This window comes from Ipomoea triloba, chromosome 8 (genome assembly GCF_003576645.1).
Source record: "Ipomoea triloba cultivar NCNSP0323 chromosome 8, ASM357664v1".
NCBI lineage: Eukaryota > Viridiplantae > Streptophyta > Magnoliopsida > Solanales > Convolvulaceae > Ipomoea > Ipomoea triloba.
Window position 1 is genome coordinate 2,621,288 of NC_044923.1, and position 18,220 is coordinate 2,639,507.

Below are 18,220 nucleotides of genomic sequence, written 5' to 3' on the forward strand. Positions count from 1 at the left end.
AAATGTTTAATGATCAATTTATCAACTAGTTATAACAAATTTAAAATTTTTCAATTATTTTGGGTATTAATCGAAAACCGACTAAAACCAACAATGGCATACCCTACATGTTGAGGACTTGATATCAACTTTACATTTCTCAACGAAATATTATAACAATTCGAAAGGTTCTAGTCGCTAACATTGCTAATTTGCTAGTTGTCTCTTAATGACACACCGGCCACTTTAATTGTCATTTTCCATTATTAAATACATTACCTTTAAATTTTCTCCACGTCAAACAATATTTCATCCCATGAAAAGGAAATCATCATTGGTCTTTGGTCACTAATCACACTAGTCACAGCCAAACAGTTGAGAGAAAGCATCATACTAACCACAATTATTAAATGAGATAGTTTGTGTTTTGCAAGAGTATTAATATGCCATAGATTTTAAAGATTTCCATTACATTTAATGCATAATCTAATCACATCCTCAAGAGAAGCAAGTTGTACCGCAATAGTTATACCATGTACCAGAGTTCATATTGGATTTGCATTGTGAATCCTGATTTTGTACCTACAGATAACAATTTTTGTGTATATAAACAAATAACTTGATAATTGCTGACACGTAATATGATAGTTACAGGTATAGAAACTGTATGTGTCAAATATAGATACAAAATCTGAAGGTTATTTTTGGACTAAGGTCTACAATGCAATATAGACCCTGGTACATGGTATAATTTACCGCTGGACAGCTAGATAGCCTAGATTTTCAACTTTTTTCTTTTTCGACGTAATGACATCCAACATTCTTACGATTGTAAGACTAATTTAAATTTGACCCAAGTTTCACCCGCATAGGATTGCCAAATGGCCTGCCTCGGAGTTCTTTAACATGACACATATATAAGACTACAAGAGTCGACCTTCTGACTTTTTGACTTTGCAGTTACATTAGCCAGCCGGACAGCTAGATTTCCAACCACCTTATTTTGAAAATCATAAAAACGTGTGGAAGTAGTACATAGTACATAGTACATAGCAGGCAGGGCTTGAAAGTCACACACACTAGTGAAGGCAGTACATAGTGCATACTATGGCCATGTAACAATTGAAAGAATATATAATTGAAATTGAATTATTCTGTATCAAAATCAGTGGCAAATAACTTGTACCTTCCTTTGATGATGTTATTAACTTCCCTGAGGTGTAAATTTACCCTCGAAAAGAGTGCTGTTAATAGACCAAACTTTTAATCTTAAATATTTGAGGATCGGTTGCAGGAGACTGGGAGAAACAGAACTTAAGTTACGCCAGGATTATAGGTGGCTCGCCGACAGCTCTTTCCATTCGAGAGTACCAATCACCAATGCGAGTGTTCTCCACCATGTCTTGACCAGATTTTAAGTAGCGGATTGGTCTCAATACACCAAACACGGCAAGATCAGCTAAATTTGGTTTAGACCCACCTGTTAAAAGAAGAATGATCAAGGAAGGGCAATACTGGGCATGGTATGGAAGCAGTCAAAATCAAACAGAAAATCTCGTATAGAAAACAAACCAACCAAGAAAATCTCGCCCATTCAAAGCATCAACCCAGGTTTCTGCTGCTTCATACAACGCTGCACGCTCATCAGTGATGTTATATTTTTTCTTCAATTTTTTGGATACGAAGTACATGGCTGTAGCTCCAGCATACTTTGCCACTGTTCTCTCATAAAAGGTGAAATTACCTGGAAGCATAAGAAAAATAGTACCAGGTCTTAGGGCAGGGAAGGCAGAACAGAAGTCATAATCAGATACAATGGTGAACAGATAGCAGCCATGCCATTTTGATTACAAAGAACTGAATTGAAGACAAATTTTATCAACCATGGAGGTAACTGATTAATTCCAGTCAAATCTTTCTTTCCAGAAAAGTGACAACAGGGTCTCTAAAATGTTTTACATATTCACCAGCAATATGGGATCTTACCTTTAGATGTGATGTAATCAAATGATTCCAAGGCCTCGGAAGCATTTCGATATATATTTGGCGACAAGACATGCACCAAGTGATTATCCACCCACCTAAACGTATAACATGTCCTTATTTCAAACCACTATTTACCAATTTAGGATAGTAAAAGACAAATTTTAAATGTCAGGAATCTTTCACAATTAACAAATCTCCCTACACCAGCTCATGGATTCTGAGAGAAAGTGCACTAGTTAAGCTACATTTTCATTATAACTTTATAAGTAAGAGGTATAAGACATTCATACTTGCGCCACTTATTCTCTTCTTCAACATCGAATGTGGATTTAGCAGTGATCTTAGGGCGAACCTTTTGGGACAGCTTATCAATTATATCTGCATACAAACAATGGGAATGGCTTGGAAGTTAACCAAGGAATAGAACATATCAGTATAAATATGCTTCTGATCATTTTAAAGTTGTAGTTAGTTAAGATGCTACTATAAAGATTCAATTAACACCTGATGAGTCCACCAATTGTTCACCATCTACCATCAAAATAGGAACTTTCTTGTAATCTGACCACTTGATTTCATTTTTGCTAATTGGATTGACCTCCACGATTTTGTAAGGTATATCACAATAATCTAGGAATGCTGGAATAGCAGATGAAGAAAAAAAAAAATTAACACATGTTAGTATGCTAAAATTTCAAATAAGGAATGGTCAATTGAATCAAAATTTGATTAAACAATCCAAATTTAATTGGAAAATCTCGAACAAGCTAACTTTCCATAAACAAATAAACCCTAGTTACAACCTACACATTAAAATTACTGGAACCGAAGCTGAAGAAGCACTTGACCAAATGGAAACTGAAGTAAATTAATCACATTCTGGAATAGGACGACAATACGAATACCTTTAACCTTGTCACAGAAAGGACAAGCTTCGTACTGATAGAGAACGACGTCGTTAGGGCGAAATTTCGGATTGATCGGCTCTTTTGCGTGGACCTCATCACTCAATGCGGTAGCCGCGACAGAGAAGAGCATTGTTCCGGCGACGGCACGAGCAGCGGTGCTCGAGGACTGATCCTCGAGCTTATTACAGGAGAACCAGCGAGACCTAGCATCGGAAATGCCGCTTGAGCTGTAAAGAGACGCCTGTACAATCCGGTAGTTTGAACTTTTGCCGCCGGCGGCCCGGCACATTGCGGCGAGTGCACTTAGCCTCCTCATTTTCCAGAGATCCGTTGCACGGTCGGAAAATTTGATCGTCGGGAATTCGATTCGATCCGCAGCTACTCGTTTCGCCGCTCCGATGGGTTTTGTGAGGGTTTTATGAGTTGCCACGTCAGCAAAGCAATTTGGGCTTCTTTTAACTGTCTTGAAGCCTAATTACAACATACTGGGCCTAAAAATATACGGAGTATTATACAATAAAATGGGCTGATATAGTACCCCAGGCCCAATTAGTAGTACAAAACATGGACAACACTTTGAGGCCTTTATTTCAGGCTTTACTTACCAAATATATACTCCAATCTCATTTTACTGTTTTGTTACTTATTCATTAGTCAAATTAACTTTTTTTTCATTGCTTATTTTCTTTAGTAATTTTAATTATTTTTAATTTTTTTTTTGTTTTTAATTGTAATATTTTGTGAGTTGAATAGTATGGGGGCCATGTATTAAATAAGACTATTTTGTCTCAAAAGAGATAATCAAATAAGTGAAAAATAATTTTCATACACGAAAGATTACAAGTTCAATTATTACCAACACTCCCTTATCAAACCCGTCTTACGGGATTTTCTTAGTGCGATTTACCTTTTTTGTTTGATTTACCAGCTATTATACATGAGTGAGGTTTACTCAGTACACTGTACACACCTTCAAATGTTTTTCTTGTGCGTTCAAAATGGAGGCTTTAAAAAAATTCCCATTCTTAAAGGCACACATAAGTATCATCCAAATTGGATTTTGATGGCTTTAACAAAAAAATTTCCCTTCTTAAAGCAACACATAAGTGTCATCCAAATTGGATTTTGATGGCCATCTCTCATTTATTCTCCTTAGCACTATCTTTGATTCTAAATCTCCTGCAATTTCACCACCATCTTTTTAACACTACACAGAATCTGAATCTGTTCTCTATTAGCTCCCTCTTCCTTCTAGTGGAGAATATATGCTGTCTTGTTCCTTACAATTCGTGCGGTTTTCATTCTCTCTGTGCAATCCAATAATCTAACTTAGAACCACCAACAAGCATTGGGTGCCATTTTCTCTCATTCATTTTAGTATAAAGTTGCTCTCAAAAGACACTTTTCCCCAACAGTTGACTTCCATTCAATGGCAGTGTAAATTTTGTATCATGAGCACAAACTTCTTGTTGACAAAAGTGCGGTTGGATTCTTATTCTTGTTTTCAATCACATCGTTTCGTGTAAAACAAAAATTTTGTAGGCTAATAGTGTTTTTTTTGGGTGACGAGTGAAACATATATATAGCTACTTCTTGAGGATAAATCACGTTCATGTGTAATAATCCGCAAATCACACCGTGCTATTGTATGTTTCCAAGAAGGAATAGGTTCCTATAGTTCACATCAGGCGTCTTTGAACAACATACGCCTGAAGTCAGAACTATTCATAGGCGTTGTTGTAAAACAGACGCCTATTGCTTCCTACAATAGATGCCTATGACCTATTTTGTACTAGTGGCCAGTGGGTGAACCTCACTAGAAAAACTATACTCCAGACTCCAGTATCAACTCTGTTATTGTATAATAGCACACAAATCACATATGATAAAAAAATCTTGTGCGATGAGCTTGATCGAGAGGAGGTATTAACAATAATTGAACTTGTAACGTTTTGGTACAAGAATCAACATGCTTTACATATCCACTCAAGTACCTCTTTCAGAGTAATATTGCATATTTTAGTTGTAGTACAAGTGTCTTAGTTTGGAGAAAAGAAACATCCCATGCACAATTAATATGGGTTTTTAATGGAATCATTTGGTTCACGCTTTTAAACATTGTGATCCAGCTTTAGAGTTTGGTTTGTACTTTCTTATAAGATGTAATGGGGTTTGACATTCACTTGATTATATTAATACCAACTCCCTATAGGGCATTCCACCGGACGACAATAATCCTAGTTTGGTTAATCTAGAACATATGTTACAGATTTTGTCAAATAGGGATCGGATACTAAAACATATGTTACAATTAATGACCATGTGATCTAGTGACACCCGGTTGCACCACAATGTGAAAGAGGGTGGGTTCAAAATGAAAAGACAAATGTATTATGGAGTAACTTTTTTAATAATCCATGTTTAGTGATTCTAAGTTCTGTCTTCACTTCTGCTCACAAGAGATCTTTATTCTTTACCACCATTAATTGGTCATCAAAATTGAACCCACCTTATTGCAGAAAGTAAGACTATTTGTTGAGTGTGTAACCAATTGAGCTACTCAGCACGATATTCTTTCTTGGCTCAAAAGCATGAACTACAACAAGCTTGAGGTCGAATCTGATGCTCAAATTGTCATTCAAAGCATCAATTCCGCAACTGAATCATCTTCCTTTGGCCTTGTTATCTAGGATATTAAGGATCTACTATATTAGCTAGGTACTCTATTTCCAATGGATATTGTAAGACTGGTTCGTCAAACCTCCTTCCTTCATTTGTAATGCTCGTACCCTCGATCATTCTATATTTTTCAAAAGAAAAAAAAACACCATAATTATAAAAATGAGTTTGACTCGTGTACTATGAAATTGGAGTGGAGACAAATGATAGTTAAGACTTGGCAGATAGGAGGACAGGAGGTCATAATGAGAAGAGGGAGGATCAGATTTGGTCATGCATAGCTTAACTAAAGAACAAAAAGAGGAGAGTGGACTTTTGACTTGCAGACGAACCGAAAGTCAGAAGGGTAAAATAGGGACGTCCGTTTGGGAAAAGACACAGACTGCCTTTGCTCTGGGCCCCAACCTCCATTTGCACGAAATTAAAAGTACATCATCCTTGTTGATAGTGCAAATTTCCGATTTCTTCATAGTATACCATGGATTTTATGAATTCATTTTTTTTTTGAAGCCTATTCATTTTCAAACTTATACACATATAAATTAAGTCATTCTAATTTTAAAATTTAATATTAAATTGTATACCTATAAACCAGTTGCCCTAGCTAAAGTATGAACTACCTAATTCGCTGATCCACATCATTGCCCACATAACTAGCAATGAAATGACATTGCTTTACAACCAAACCCACATACGAAAGATCTAAAGTTTGAGAACTAAAAGCAGTACAAAAATTTAAGCAATCAGATTCAATAACAACATTAAGATGATCATTCGCTTTGAGCAATGATAGATCCTTCATAACCGCCATTGCTTCGGCCAAATAAAGATCAGTACTGCAATCCAACTGACCACTAACCGTTGCCACAAATCCCCCATTATGGTCATGCACTACTGCACCAAAACCAGCTCCATTTCCAAACACGGTTGCATCGACATTACATTTAATTCTACCCATAAAATAAACAATATTTAATTTTAGAATATTTTAACAACTTTTTTAAAATCTTAATTTTTTGAGTACTATAGAGTATAGACACCATTCAAACCTATAACCTTTTCTGTTGGGAGAATCACAATTATACCGCTCCACTTGAATTACTTTGGCCAACCTAAAATCTTAATTTAAAATGCTTAATAGAAACCTAGAACTCTAGAAGGGAATAACATTAGATCCATGCATTTCCCCCAACCCTTTCCCATACGGTTTTGATTAAAAAAAAAAAACAATAAACAAAGATTATTTTCAGAGATTTTGGTGATTGGATGGAGCCTTTGATTCGGTGTTCTTTTCCACGGCAATGGCTACTCTCATATCCTTTCTACTTGTTCAAATAGCCACCCTATCCCCTATTCTCTTTCTGCAAATCTCCCATTTCTTAAATTCTTAGTTTCCAGTCTCCAGCTAAGCCGCCATTGATAACTCTCCCAAAGCTCAAGATGAATTCTTCTTCTTTCTCTCTTTTCATTTCCTTTATCCTTTTCTTCTTCCTGTTTTCCACTTCCATTCTCCATGCCTCTGATCTTGACGTGCTGCTGAAGATGAAGGCTTCCATGGTCAGGCAGAAGAGCTCCGGGCTGAGTGACTGGCGAGACGCCGGCAATAATGCTACCTCCGCCGCCGCCGTGCATTGCTTTTTCTCCGGGGTGAAGTGTGACGGAGATTCGCGGGTGATTGCTATAAATATTTCCGGTGTTCCGCTCTTCGGCACGCTCCCGCCGGAGATTGGGCTGTTGGATCGGCTTGTTAACTTGACTCTCATCGGCGATAACCTCACCGGAGAGCTGCCGCCGGAGATGGCGAAGCTCACGGCGGTGAGAGCTATTGTTCTGGAGAATAATACTTTTTCCGGTGACTTCCCCGGGGAGATCTTAGCTGGGATGACGGAGCTTGAGGTGTTTAACGTTTACAACAATAACTTCACCGGTAACCTCCCGGTGGAGTTTTCGAAGATGGAGAAACTGAGGATTCTTACTCTCGCCGGGAATTACTTCGCCGGAGAAATCCCCGCGGCGTACTCTGAGATCACTAGTTTGCAGATTTTGTACTTACAGGCAAACTCACTCACCGGTGTTATACCTCCAAGCCTGTCTAATCTCCCCAACCTTCAGGAACTACGGCTCGGCTATTTCAACACATATCACGGCGGCGTTCCGCCGGAATTCGGAAAATTGGCCACTCTCCGCCTCCTCGATCTCGGCAGCTGTAACCTCTCCGGCACCGTTCCGGCGAGCCTCGGGAATTTGAAACGCCTGCATACTCTATTCCTGCAAATGAACAGTCTCACCGGTCATATTCCGGCGGAGCTGGGGACTATGGAGAGTTTAATGTCTCTGGATGTTTCGTATAACAATATGACCGGAGAAATTCCTGAGAGTTTCTCTCAGTTGAAAAATATGACGCTGTTAAACCTGTTCAATAACAAATTCCACGGTGGCATCCCCGCGTTTATCGGCGACCTTCCGAACCTAGAAACGTTACAGGTTTGGGGTAATAACTTCACGTTCGAATTGCCCGAGAATCTCGGGCGTAACGGCCGGTTACTGTATCTGGACGTAGCGTCCAACCGTTTCACCGGTACGATTCCGAAACATCTCTGCGCCGGCGGGAAGTTGAAGATCATGATTCTCATGGAGAATTTCTTCTTCGGTCCGATTCCTGAGGAACTCGGCGAGTGCAAATCGTTGACTAGGGTTCGCGTTATGAAGAATTTTCTCAACGGAACGGTTCCGCCCGGGTTCTTCAATCTGCCGCTGCTCGATATGCTTGAGCTGAATAACAACTTGTTCTCTGGCGAGCTTCCGGCGGAGATTTCTGCCAGGAAATTAACGAATCTCGGTGTTTCAAACAATATGATCGCCGGCGAGATACCTCCGGCCATCGGGGAATTAGAGAGTCTCGTGAAGTTGTCGCTTGGCGGGAACAACTTCGTCGGGGAAATCCCTAATGAAATTTCGAATTTACGGAAGCTCTTGATGATTGATTTGAGCGGCAACGGTTTAAAAGGCGAGATTCCGAGTTCAATATCTCAGTGCACCCAGCTGAACTCCATTGATTTGAGCGGAAACAATCTCAGCGGTGAAATTCCTAAGCAAATCTCAGAGCTTCACAGTTTGAACTCACTCAACTTATCCGGCAACGCGCTCACCGGCGCAATTCCCGCTGAACTAGGGCAAATGAACAGCTTAACCGTCTTGGATCTTTCCTACAACGATTTCACCGGCCGGAGACCGGCCAACGGGCAACTAAGGCTCTTCCGTGACCGGTTTTTCACCGGAAATCCAAACCTCTGTTCACCTCACGCCCGATATTGCCCCTCAGCTTCATCTTCCTCCGCTCGCAATAACCACTCCCACGTTTTCACCACGGCGAAGATGGTGATCACGATCATAATCCTAGTCACGGTTGCGCTTTTGTTGGCCGTCACGTGGGTGATAATCCGGCGGGAGAAGATCCGGAAATCAAAAGCGTGGAAACTCACGGCGTTCCAGAGACTCGATTTCAGAGTAGACGATATTCTCGAGTGCTTAAAGGAGGAGAACATAATCGGCAAAGGCGGCGCCGGGATTGTCTACCGAGGATCCATGCCCAACGGCGTCGACGTGGCGATCAAAAAGCTAATCGGCCGCGGCACCGGCTGCCACGACCACGGCTTCTCCGCGGAGATTCAAACGCTCGGCAGAATCAAACACCGCCACATCGTCCGATTGCTCGGATACGTTTCCAACAACGACACAAATTTACTCTTATACGAGTACATGTCGAATGGGAGCTTAGGGGAGATGCTTCACGGGACCAAAGGCTCGTATTTGCAGTGGGAAACGCGGTACAGAATCGCCATGGAAGCCGCCAAGGGGCTCTGCTACTTGCACCATGATTGCTCGCCCGCTATCATTCATAGAGACGTCAAGTCTAATAACATCCTGCTCGACTCGGACCACGAGGCCCACGTTGCTGATTTCGGGCTCGCTAAGTTCTTGCGTGATGCTGGCGTGTCCGAATGCATGTCCTCCATTGCCGGATCTTATGGCTACATTGCACCAGGTATTAACTCTATTACAATACAGTATCTGTTCTTACAACACTTATATTATTACTGCCTTTCTTAATGAACTAATGTGTTTTGCTCATTGATGATCCAAACATGTTTGTTGTTTGGTTAACTTACTCTTAAATTCTAACAAATGTTTTGTTTTGAATATGTAATAGAGTACGCATACACATTGAAGGTCGATCAGAAGAGCGATGTGTACAGTTTCGGAGTAGTGTTATTGGAGTTGATCACGGGGCATAAACCGGTGGGCGAGTTTGGGGACGGGGTGGACATAGTGAGGTGGGTGAGGAAGACCATCTCGGAGCTATCTCAGCCATCCGATGCGGCCTCCGTGCTAGCCGTGGTGGATTCTAGGCTCAATGGCTACCCACTCCAGGGCGTGATCAACTTGTTTAAGGTTGCCATGTTTTGCGTTGAAGACGAGAGTTCTGCTAGGCCAACCATGAGAGAAGTTGTTCACATGCTCACTAATTCTCCCCAACCTGCCCCTACCTTCATCACTCTTTGAGACTACTCACCTATTTTCTTATTTTTATTTTTAAAAATGGGACAAGGCATGTATTGTAGAAATAAAAATGTGTAATATTTGTGTTGTTCTTGGGTGCAATCTATCACCCAAAATTTCGAGAACACACTGATCGTGTTACTAGTGATGGCCATATTTGAATTGTTCTGTTGTATAATGTTGGGTTGGATACATTGTTACATACATGATGACTTGAATAATGTCGGGAGAGCTTTTCAAATAATGTTAATGTATGATTGTAGTTTTGTTATGGTACTCGAAAAAACATATGAAGTATTATTTATTTAATGGATCGCCTTTATACAAATCAAATTTAGTAAGATTGGGTAGAGTATGAATTTTGTATAAAAATGTCATGAGTTTGATTTTTGTCAACAATATTTTGGTCGAATTTTGTCGCATAGTGTTTTCATAATGCAGTTTATCTCATGCACACCTTAAAGGGTGAAGAGGAAAACCTGCAACCACTACGTGGATGTGTGCACTAGGAAGATCTTGTGCGATGAGCTCGACCAAAATAGTGTTGATAATAATCAAAGTTGTGACCTTTTGATACTGGCGGTGGGTCGTGCGACGGGCGCAAGGCCCAAACCTGGCTAAGGCGCGACCCGATGCCCCCTCACGCCCTTGGTTGCCGATTGCGACGGGGAGGTGGTGAGGGTGGTTGGTGCAGTGTGTGTGATGGTGGTGCAGGGTGTGGAGCCGTGGACCACGTGGCAGAAGGTAAAGGGGCGAGGTTGCGAGACGTACACGTGGACGACCCAAAGGAGGGGACTACTATAAATATGACGCTTGATTTCTCATCAAGAGACATTTGAACACGACAAGCACTATAGTTTAGTGGTTCTTAGTTCTTACTTTCAACCTATTTGTCTGGTTTTGATTCCTGCTTCCAGCATTTGGGCCTTAGTCTTGGGTCCTTTTCCTGTTGGGCTCAGCATCTCCATTTCGTATCCTATACCCGATTTATGGTGGATTATTTGTAATAATTTATTTTTTGCGAACCAAACAATGAAAGTAATATTTTAAATAATTTATATTTTCATGAAATTGAAATTCAATTCATTTTCGATTATTTTCTATGAACCAAACCGGCTATTTATATTCTGGTTTAGCAAATGGGCTTTACCCACAAAATATGAGGCCCGATTAAGCAATAAAAGTCTGTTCAGTTCACTTCAATTCCCCAACCCGTTTTCCAGGCTTTGAAGCTACCGAGTACCGAGTATTTGAAAACTGAAAACTCATTTTTCCGCCAATTCTTCATTTCCTTACAGGTTGATCGTCGGACAGGGAAGGTAAGACTGTTACTCTGTAAGAGGATGGAGGCGAAGAGTCCACCGTCGTGCCCCAAAACTGTGACTGTTCGCCGGAACCCCCATCGGCGGGCTCGAGATACTCCGTTGACGAATGTACCGGTGCCTTTTCCGAAACCAACTTCAAAAAATGATATCTCTTCTTTTCCAATTGAGGAGATTCTCTCTATTGAAGTTAAAGCCAATCCAGAGGCTGAGCCAGTATCAGCTGAAGAACCGGTTTCGGATAGTCTCAAAGTTTATCTGAGAATCCGGCCGGTTGTTGTTCAGAGCTATGCTGCGAAGAAGGCAAAAATTGGAGCTGAAAATTTACAGGTGAAGAATGCTTGGCCTAGAAACCCTAGAGCGAAGAGCGCTGTAGAGAAAAAGGTAAAAAAGAGCAGCGAAACTTGCATAACGGTGAATGATTCACATTCCATTACGCTCCAACCGCCGGCGAAGTTGCAAAACAGCAGGCGGATTAAATCCGAGGTTTACGAAGGCTTTTCAGACGTCTTCTCTCCAGAGGCATCTCAGGTCTCGTTTATTGTTATTCTCTGAGCTTCGTTGTTTACTTGTTTGTAGGGGTTAATAATTGAATTGAGACCACATCTTACGGAACTTTTGTTTTGTATTACAGAAGGAAGTGTATGAGAAAATGGTGAATCCTTTGGTTAATGACTTTATCCGGGGAAGAAGTACGATGTTGGCTGCTTTAGGCCCAAGTGGGTCTGGAAAGACACATACAATCTTTGGATCTGGGAAGGACCCAGGTATGGTGACGCTGGCACTTCGAAAACTGTTCTCAGAAGAAGATGCTGCAAAAACTGAATCGTCAAGGTTATTTTAAATTTGGTGCAGTTTATGGCCTCAAATGCTAAGTTTTGCTGCCTGTGATTACTTGTGATAGTTACCAATATTCTTCTTAAGTGAAAGATGCAAAAATTAACTTCTATAATGCTTAATACAATTGAAGCTCTGGTTGTTTGATGCCATTTTCGAATATCTTGTTCCAACTTTATGAAGCTTTTAATATGCAAAAGTTTTTACTCTGTATTTAATTTCTGTGATTGTTGAAATTTTTTACAATTGATCAACTGGCTATTTCTTCTCTGAATTATTCATCGGCAGAAAGAAGTAACCTGTTATTGATTATCATGCTTTACCATGGCCAGGTATTTCTACCTTTCGATGTTTGAGATTTGTACTGAGAAAGGAAAGTCTGAAAAGATATTTGATTTAGCCCAAGATAGGACCGATTTATGCTCACAGCAGACATCTATTAAAGGCCTGCAAGAGGTTTCACACTATACTGTTCTGTTCTTTTGCTGCAATTTTACTGCTTTTCTAATACTAAAGTACTAAACAACCTCATTTTTGTTTTGATGTACTTCTATAGACCAGAATTTATGACATACAGCAGGCTGAATCCATAATAGCCAGCGGATTGTTAAGACGTTCCACAGCCACAACTAACTCAAATAGTCAGTCTAGGTGCTTGACACCTACTAATAGTCTAATTCTAGAGCAATTATTTTTTGCATGCTTGATATGTCTATATATGTGTGTTGTATTGCTCTTTCATTATATTATTATGTCTATACAGTCGCTCTCAATGCATAATAAACATTCGCTGTGGTCATAAGAAGATCGATGAGGAAGTTGGTGAAAGTTCAAATAGCTCTGTCTTGACAATAGTTGACCTTGCTGGGGCTGAAAGAGAAAAAAAGACAGGAAATCAGGTATCAACTGTATCCTGCAACTTGGTGGAATATGTTCACTAGCATGTATCATAAACCTTGAAACACTCATTTTAAACTCTATAGGTAGGGGCAATTTATTGAGTGTCTTGACAACTTGTATGTTTTTTTTTTCAATCCCTGATACATTACTATTTTGGAAAGCTCATAAAAGAGGGTTAACTCCAAGTTGGATTAGAATTCTGTGCCTTCTGTCTTCTTCTGTTTTATATGTTACTATTTCTTGTGGTAAAATCTTACTGACAACTTCACTTATGTATAGGGGGCTAGATTGCTTGAAAGCAATTTTATCAACAACACTTCAATGGTATTTGGACAGTGTTTGAGGGTATGCATTTCAAGTTTATTTGTATGGTTTTGATTTTATTGGCAACCTAGATTTTCCATCTTCCTTGTGCACCCTTATATGCTGCTTTCCATTTCTTCCTTCTATATAAGCATGCAAATGTATATCCATATGCTAGTTTTCTATCATATTGCTTCATCTACCCATTGCAGTCATTACTGGAACATCAGAAGAACCCCAAAAAACCAATGCAGAAACATTTCCAAAATTCCATGGTAATACAATTTACAGTATCATTTTCTTTTCCTATTGTTTTCTATATGAGATGGATATTTCTGCTTATGGCATTGTCTTGTTTCCCTATGATTAGTTGACAAGATATTTACGAGATTATTTGGAGGGCAAGAAGCGGATGGCATTGGTGTGTTCTATGTACTTTTCTTAACAAGTAGTATGCTCTTTATTGTCGAGTAGTTTACGTGAATAGCTTTTGGTTTTGTTAGATTTTTCATTCTCAATTTCTCATAAAATGCTAATCCATATTTTGTTTATAACAAATGTGGAGTATTTCAATCTCAGCACTGACAGTTTAGCTGTTTTATTTCGTTATTCAGCTTTTAACTGCTAGGCCTGAGGGAGAAGACTATCTTGACAATTCTTTTCTGCTAAGGCAGGCTTCACCGTATACAAAAATAAAGTATGAAAGCTTTGTGAGAATTGTTTTCATTTTGCCTATCTTGTCTTTTAAGGAATTTCAATGATTTACTTGTGGCTATAGGTTTGACTGCATTGAAGAACCAATAAATTTGAATTGCAATAAAAGGCCTAGTCAAACAATGCCTATGTCAGAGCAACTCAAAAGAATGAAGATTGGTGACATTGAAGCTTGCAGTGTATCTTAGATTTAATCATTCTTTGTCTATGTCCATTCTTTATCATTCATCTTAAATCTTTGACTATTATTAATTTCTTGCAGTCTGGTGGAATAAAGACGGAGAAGGGTTCTTCACTTTTAAAAGAAGGTTATCCAAAGTTCCTTATTTGTATTTGTTCTCTTTTCTTCTGTATTCTGTAGCATGTTTCTTTAGGCTGGCCATTGATTGAGAATGTTGATACATCAATTGCATGTGCAACATAGAGCTCACTGCTGGAGGGGTTGATGATGTCAAAAAAAGAGATAGAGAATATCAGGTTTTACAGGGATTTTCAAAAGGGCTATGGAATGTCTTGAAAGAATACAAGAAGAAACTTGAGGTTCTGTACTTCTGTATTCATTATTTCACTGTATATGGAGGTTTTTGAGTTAGATAAGCATAACTCAAGTAATATTTGCTTGTAATCAGGTTGCTGAAAATGAAATCCACTGCCTTAGAGAGGAACTGAAGGACTTCAAAAGCCAGCATTCTTCTCAAATCATGCTTTCAGCTAAGGTGCCCTCCACTGAAGATCATCAGTCAACTGAAACAGAAGAGGTACAAAAATAGCAATGTTTGAAAAATTGGCTTTTCTTCTTCTGCCTTTTCTATTTTTATTTCTTTATTCTTTTTCAGGGTAAAATTTAGGAAGTAATGTATTTGAGATTCTGATATTTGTTCAGGTGAATTCAGAACTTTCTTCTTGTCAGCTAACATCATCAAATCAGACTGGAAGTAAGGAGTTATGTGATCATATTGTAAGGCAGAAACCTTCCTCTTTTCGGCCTCTCCCTTGACATGAGTTGACACTAATAGTACAAGATTTTAAGTTGTCTTATGTTTAAATGATTAGGTTACCAGCTCTAGATCATGCACTGGTGAGGCATTATATGAGGAAAATTGCTGTCAGGATTATAATGAGAAATTTGTGGTATAAATAGTTAGAATTGATGTGTTGAATTGTATACTTTTGTTTTCTTTGACTGCATATATAAAAATGAAGCAGCTAATTTATTGTAGAGAAATTGATGAACAGCTTAAAAAATCCTTTGAGGATACAGCCGGTGTTGAAGATCTGAAGTTACAAGATGTTGATGCAGAATATACTTACTCCAACTGTGAAACACCTGGTATTTTGATGGATTCATGCCTGTGCCAGTATCTGGATGATGAAAAATCTGAGGAAAGGACTGGTAATAGTTGGAGTTCTAAGCCATGCAAATTATGAAGTACTTTTGTGTGACTACTTGTAGAGTTCTAGTGCCAGAGTTTTCTAGTTCTTAAACTGAGGCCACTTGCATTTCTTTTAACTGCTTCCTCATTCACATATGGTTTGCAATATGATAATTTCATTGCTTGCTCAGATTCAACTCCCGTGAAGTCCACAACCGAATCTTGTCTATTGCCTAATTATGGCAAGTCTCAACTGCAGAATGAAGTGGTAAAGGTAAATTCTAATTTGTGGTACTTCTGATTATTATACTATATTCTGAATTTTGATTTTCTTGCAAACAGGATGGTGAAAATGAAACCTGCACCTTACTAGAGGAATTTAAGGATTTAAAGAGTGAACACTTCTCTCAAATCATAGCATCATCTGAGGTGTCCTCCACTGAGGATCATTGTTCTGTTGACCTTGAGGAGGTAATAACTGCAGAATTGAATGATAGGAATCATTTATGCTTTTTCTTTGGCTTTGCTATGCTATTTTTTATGAGATTGTAGATAACTAGATATTGTCTTTTCATGTTGAGAACTCTGACATTTGACATTACCATGAATGTTTTGATTTCTCTTCTTTTGGATCTCTCTAATTCTCTATAGCTTTGCAGTTGTAATTTGTAAATACCTGGAATAAAATTTCTGACAAGTATACTTAGACCTAAATATTAGGTGAATAGATTTTAGTTTCTTGAATTGCACATACAACAATAGAAGAAGCTTGTTGAGGTTGAGTTTAAATAATGTGTCTTCTTAACAACTGAAACTTTTATTAGTTTAGGCAGAACACTTCATTCAATAAAGCTAATCTATTGTTCCTAATTGAGAAGCAGTACAGAAAATCTCCTGAAGATCCAAACTTAGAAGATGTGGAAGTGGAAGATACTCCTTTGGAATGGAAAGCACCCACGATTTCAGCCAATTCAAGCCAGTGCAGTGATCAGGAAGATGAAAACACCAAGGAAAGTTCAGGTAATAGTCAAAATTGTAAGTTACACCTAGCATTAACTTCCAAAAATTTTTGCCAGGCTACTTATGCTGCCATAGCTTTACAGTTTTAAGCAGCAGCAACCTTTGTACTAATTTTGACCAATTCTTTGTTCACCTAGTTTGGTAAAATGTGTGTGATCTTCACTTGGTTTTTTTTTTTTTTAAGATTCAACCATTGTGGAGGTTGAGGCCAACTCTGCACTACCACCTAATGTCATCGGATTCCAACCACAGTGTGAAGAGGAAAAGGTAATTTCTGCTTTAAATTCTTTTGTGTATGAACCATGATGTTTTGACATTTGATCATTATGATTATGCTCTTCCACCTTCACTTTCTTGTATGTCTACTTGGTCTCATTTCTGAGAAACAAGTCCCATATACTTTTTGTTTTCAAATTAGACACCTAACAACTCATGATGCTCGTCTGTTTTTGTTTAACTCAGAAACACTTGCAAGCACCAATGCCAGAATCTGAAGATGTTGGAACATGCAATCGTAGATGTGACGACAGCAATGCAACAGAAGCTGTATTGAAGCACACTTCCTACAACAATTCCAGACAGGCAGAAAAACCCAAAAGGTTAGTGCAAAACAGCATTTTTTTTCTCTCCCTTGTTGCCTTCTGGCACTTGCATTTTTTCCCATAACATTACTTTTAATCTTGTGTTATAATTAATTTAACAGGAGACTCCTACCAGCTTCATCCATCCTACTAAAAGATATTAACAACATAGACTTCGTGGATGAGAATGAGAAGGCAAAGGTGAGACACTAAAACTTTAGGCCTTCTATTTGCTGCACTAATTTCTGCTTCTGTTGCTCTTATATTGCCTATTGCACAGGCAGTCCATGTTGTCCTAAAACTTAGACCTTTCCATTTTATTAATTGAATGATGTGTTCCGTTTCAACTAAAAGTTTAATTAACAGTAGAGCCACACATTTATATTCTACATGTTATTATGCTCAACACCATTTACAGTTCTGGTTCTGCTGCATTCACATTGCCCATTCCATAGGCACCTCAAAAATTGCTGTCAGTTTCATCAGGACTAACTCAAATCTATTGCACACCATTGCCAATAGGGTTTACTTGCACTCTTGATCTTAAAATTCACTATTTTTCTTGCATATATGTTCATAGAAAGCAGTAAGTTCATCAGCTTTGTCTTGGTAATCCTTGGAGATGACATGGTTTGTTCAAATAACATGTAACAGGGTACCAGAGGAGAAAAGAAAGCAGCAGCAGTGAATGTCAAGAATAGAAGTGAAGGGAACTTATCTCTTCTTCGTTTGCTAATGAATCAACCACGTTAGCTGGTTTTGGCACCCAATGATGTAAAATTCATGTTGATATCAAATTGCATAATTGACGAAACATCCACAATAGAGATTTTGGTTTAGTTTTTGAGGGAGTTTTTGCTTAAGTAGAGGAGGGAGAATGTTTTGGGTTCTCATGTAAGCACTTAGTTTTTCATAAGAGGCACACAACAAGTGCCCGAAAACCTTTTATTACTATTTTTTTTTCACCTCACCGTGCTTTTTTTTTTTTTTTTTTTTTTTTTTTTTTTTTTTTTTTTTTTTTTTTTTTTTTTTTTTTTTTTTTAAAAAAAAAAAAAAAA

General features: G+C 38.6%; 3 protein-coding genes across 5 annotated transcripts; 2 read left to right on the forward strand and 1 right to left on the reverse strand.

The window, feature by feature from the left end:
* Nucleotides 1-404: 404 nt before the first annotated feature.
* Nucleotides 405-3,243, reverse strand: LOC116027301 (prostaglandin E synthase 2-like). 2 transcript variants are annotated; one of them, XR_004099941.1, is made up of 7 exons: nt 2,871-3,243; nt 2,470-2,604; nt 2,256-2,343; nt 1,966-2,060; nt 1,556-1,723; nt 1,166-1,459; nt 405-561 (listed from the first exon to the last, which is right to left on the reverse strand). XR_004099941.1 is itself a non-coding variant. In XM_031268843.1 (6 exons), the coding sequence occupies exons 1-6, from the start codon at nt 3,187-3,189 to the stop codon at nt 1,299-1,301; spliced, it is 966 nt and encodes a 321-aa protein (XP_031124703.1). In that variant the 5' UTR covers nt 3,190-3,243; the 3' UTR covers nt 894-1,298. The 2 variants fall into 2 exon arrangements, 1 of the variants encoding a protein (XP_031124703.1); XM_031268843.1 differs by lacking the exon at nt 405-561 and having other exon boundaries at nt 894-1,459.
* Nucleotides 3,244-6,768: 3,525 nt separating this feature from the next.
* On the forward strand, nt 6,769-10,421 carry LOC116027370 (receptor protein kinase CLAVATA1-like). Its single transcript, XM_031268953.1, has 2 exons — nt 6,769-9,597; nt 9,763-10,421. The coding sequence occupies exons 1-2, from the start codon at nt 6,993-6,995 to the stop codon at nt 10,113-10,115; spliced, it is 2,958 nt and encodes a 985-aa protein (XP_031124813.1). The 5' UTR covers nt 6,769-6,992; the 3' UTR covers nt 10,116-10,421.
* Nucleotides 10,422-11,357: 936 nt separating this feature from the next.
* On the forward strand, nt 11,358-18,123 carry LOC116027699 (kinesin-like protein KIN-6). 2 transcript variants are annotated; one of them, XM_031269418.1, is made up of 23 exons: nt 11,358-11,965; nt 12,069-12,268; nt 12,604-12,727; nt 12,828-12,922; nt 13,035-13,170; nt 13,451-13,516; nt 13,687-13,749; nt 13,845-13,895; nt 14,089-14,171; nt 14,253-14,367; nt 14,451-14,496; nt 14,613-14,728; nt 14,818-14,946; nt 15,072-15,146; nt 15,242-15,319; nt 15,425-15,581; nt 15,753-15,835; nt 15,904-16,032; nt 16,440-16,581; nt 16,766-16,848; nt 17,044-17,180; nt 17,285-17,363; nt 17,817-18,123. In XM_031269418.1, the coding sequence occupies exons 1-23, from the start codon at nt 11,456-11,458 to the stop codon at nt 17,913-17,915; spliced, it is 2,796 nt and encodes a 931-aa protein (XP_031125278.1). In that variant the 5' UTR covers nt 11,358-11,455; the 3' UTR covers nt 17,916-18,123. The 2 variants fall into 2 exon arrangements, with proteins under 2 accessions (XP_031125278.1, XP_031125277.1); XM_031269417.1 differs by having other exon boundaries at nt 16,443-16,581; nt 17,285-17,364; nt 17,815-18,123.
* The last annotated feature ends 97 nt before the right edge of the window (nt 18,124-18,220 follow it).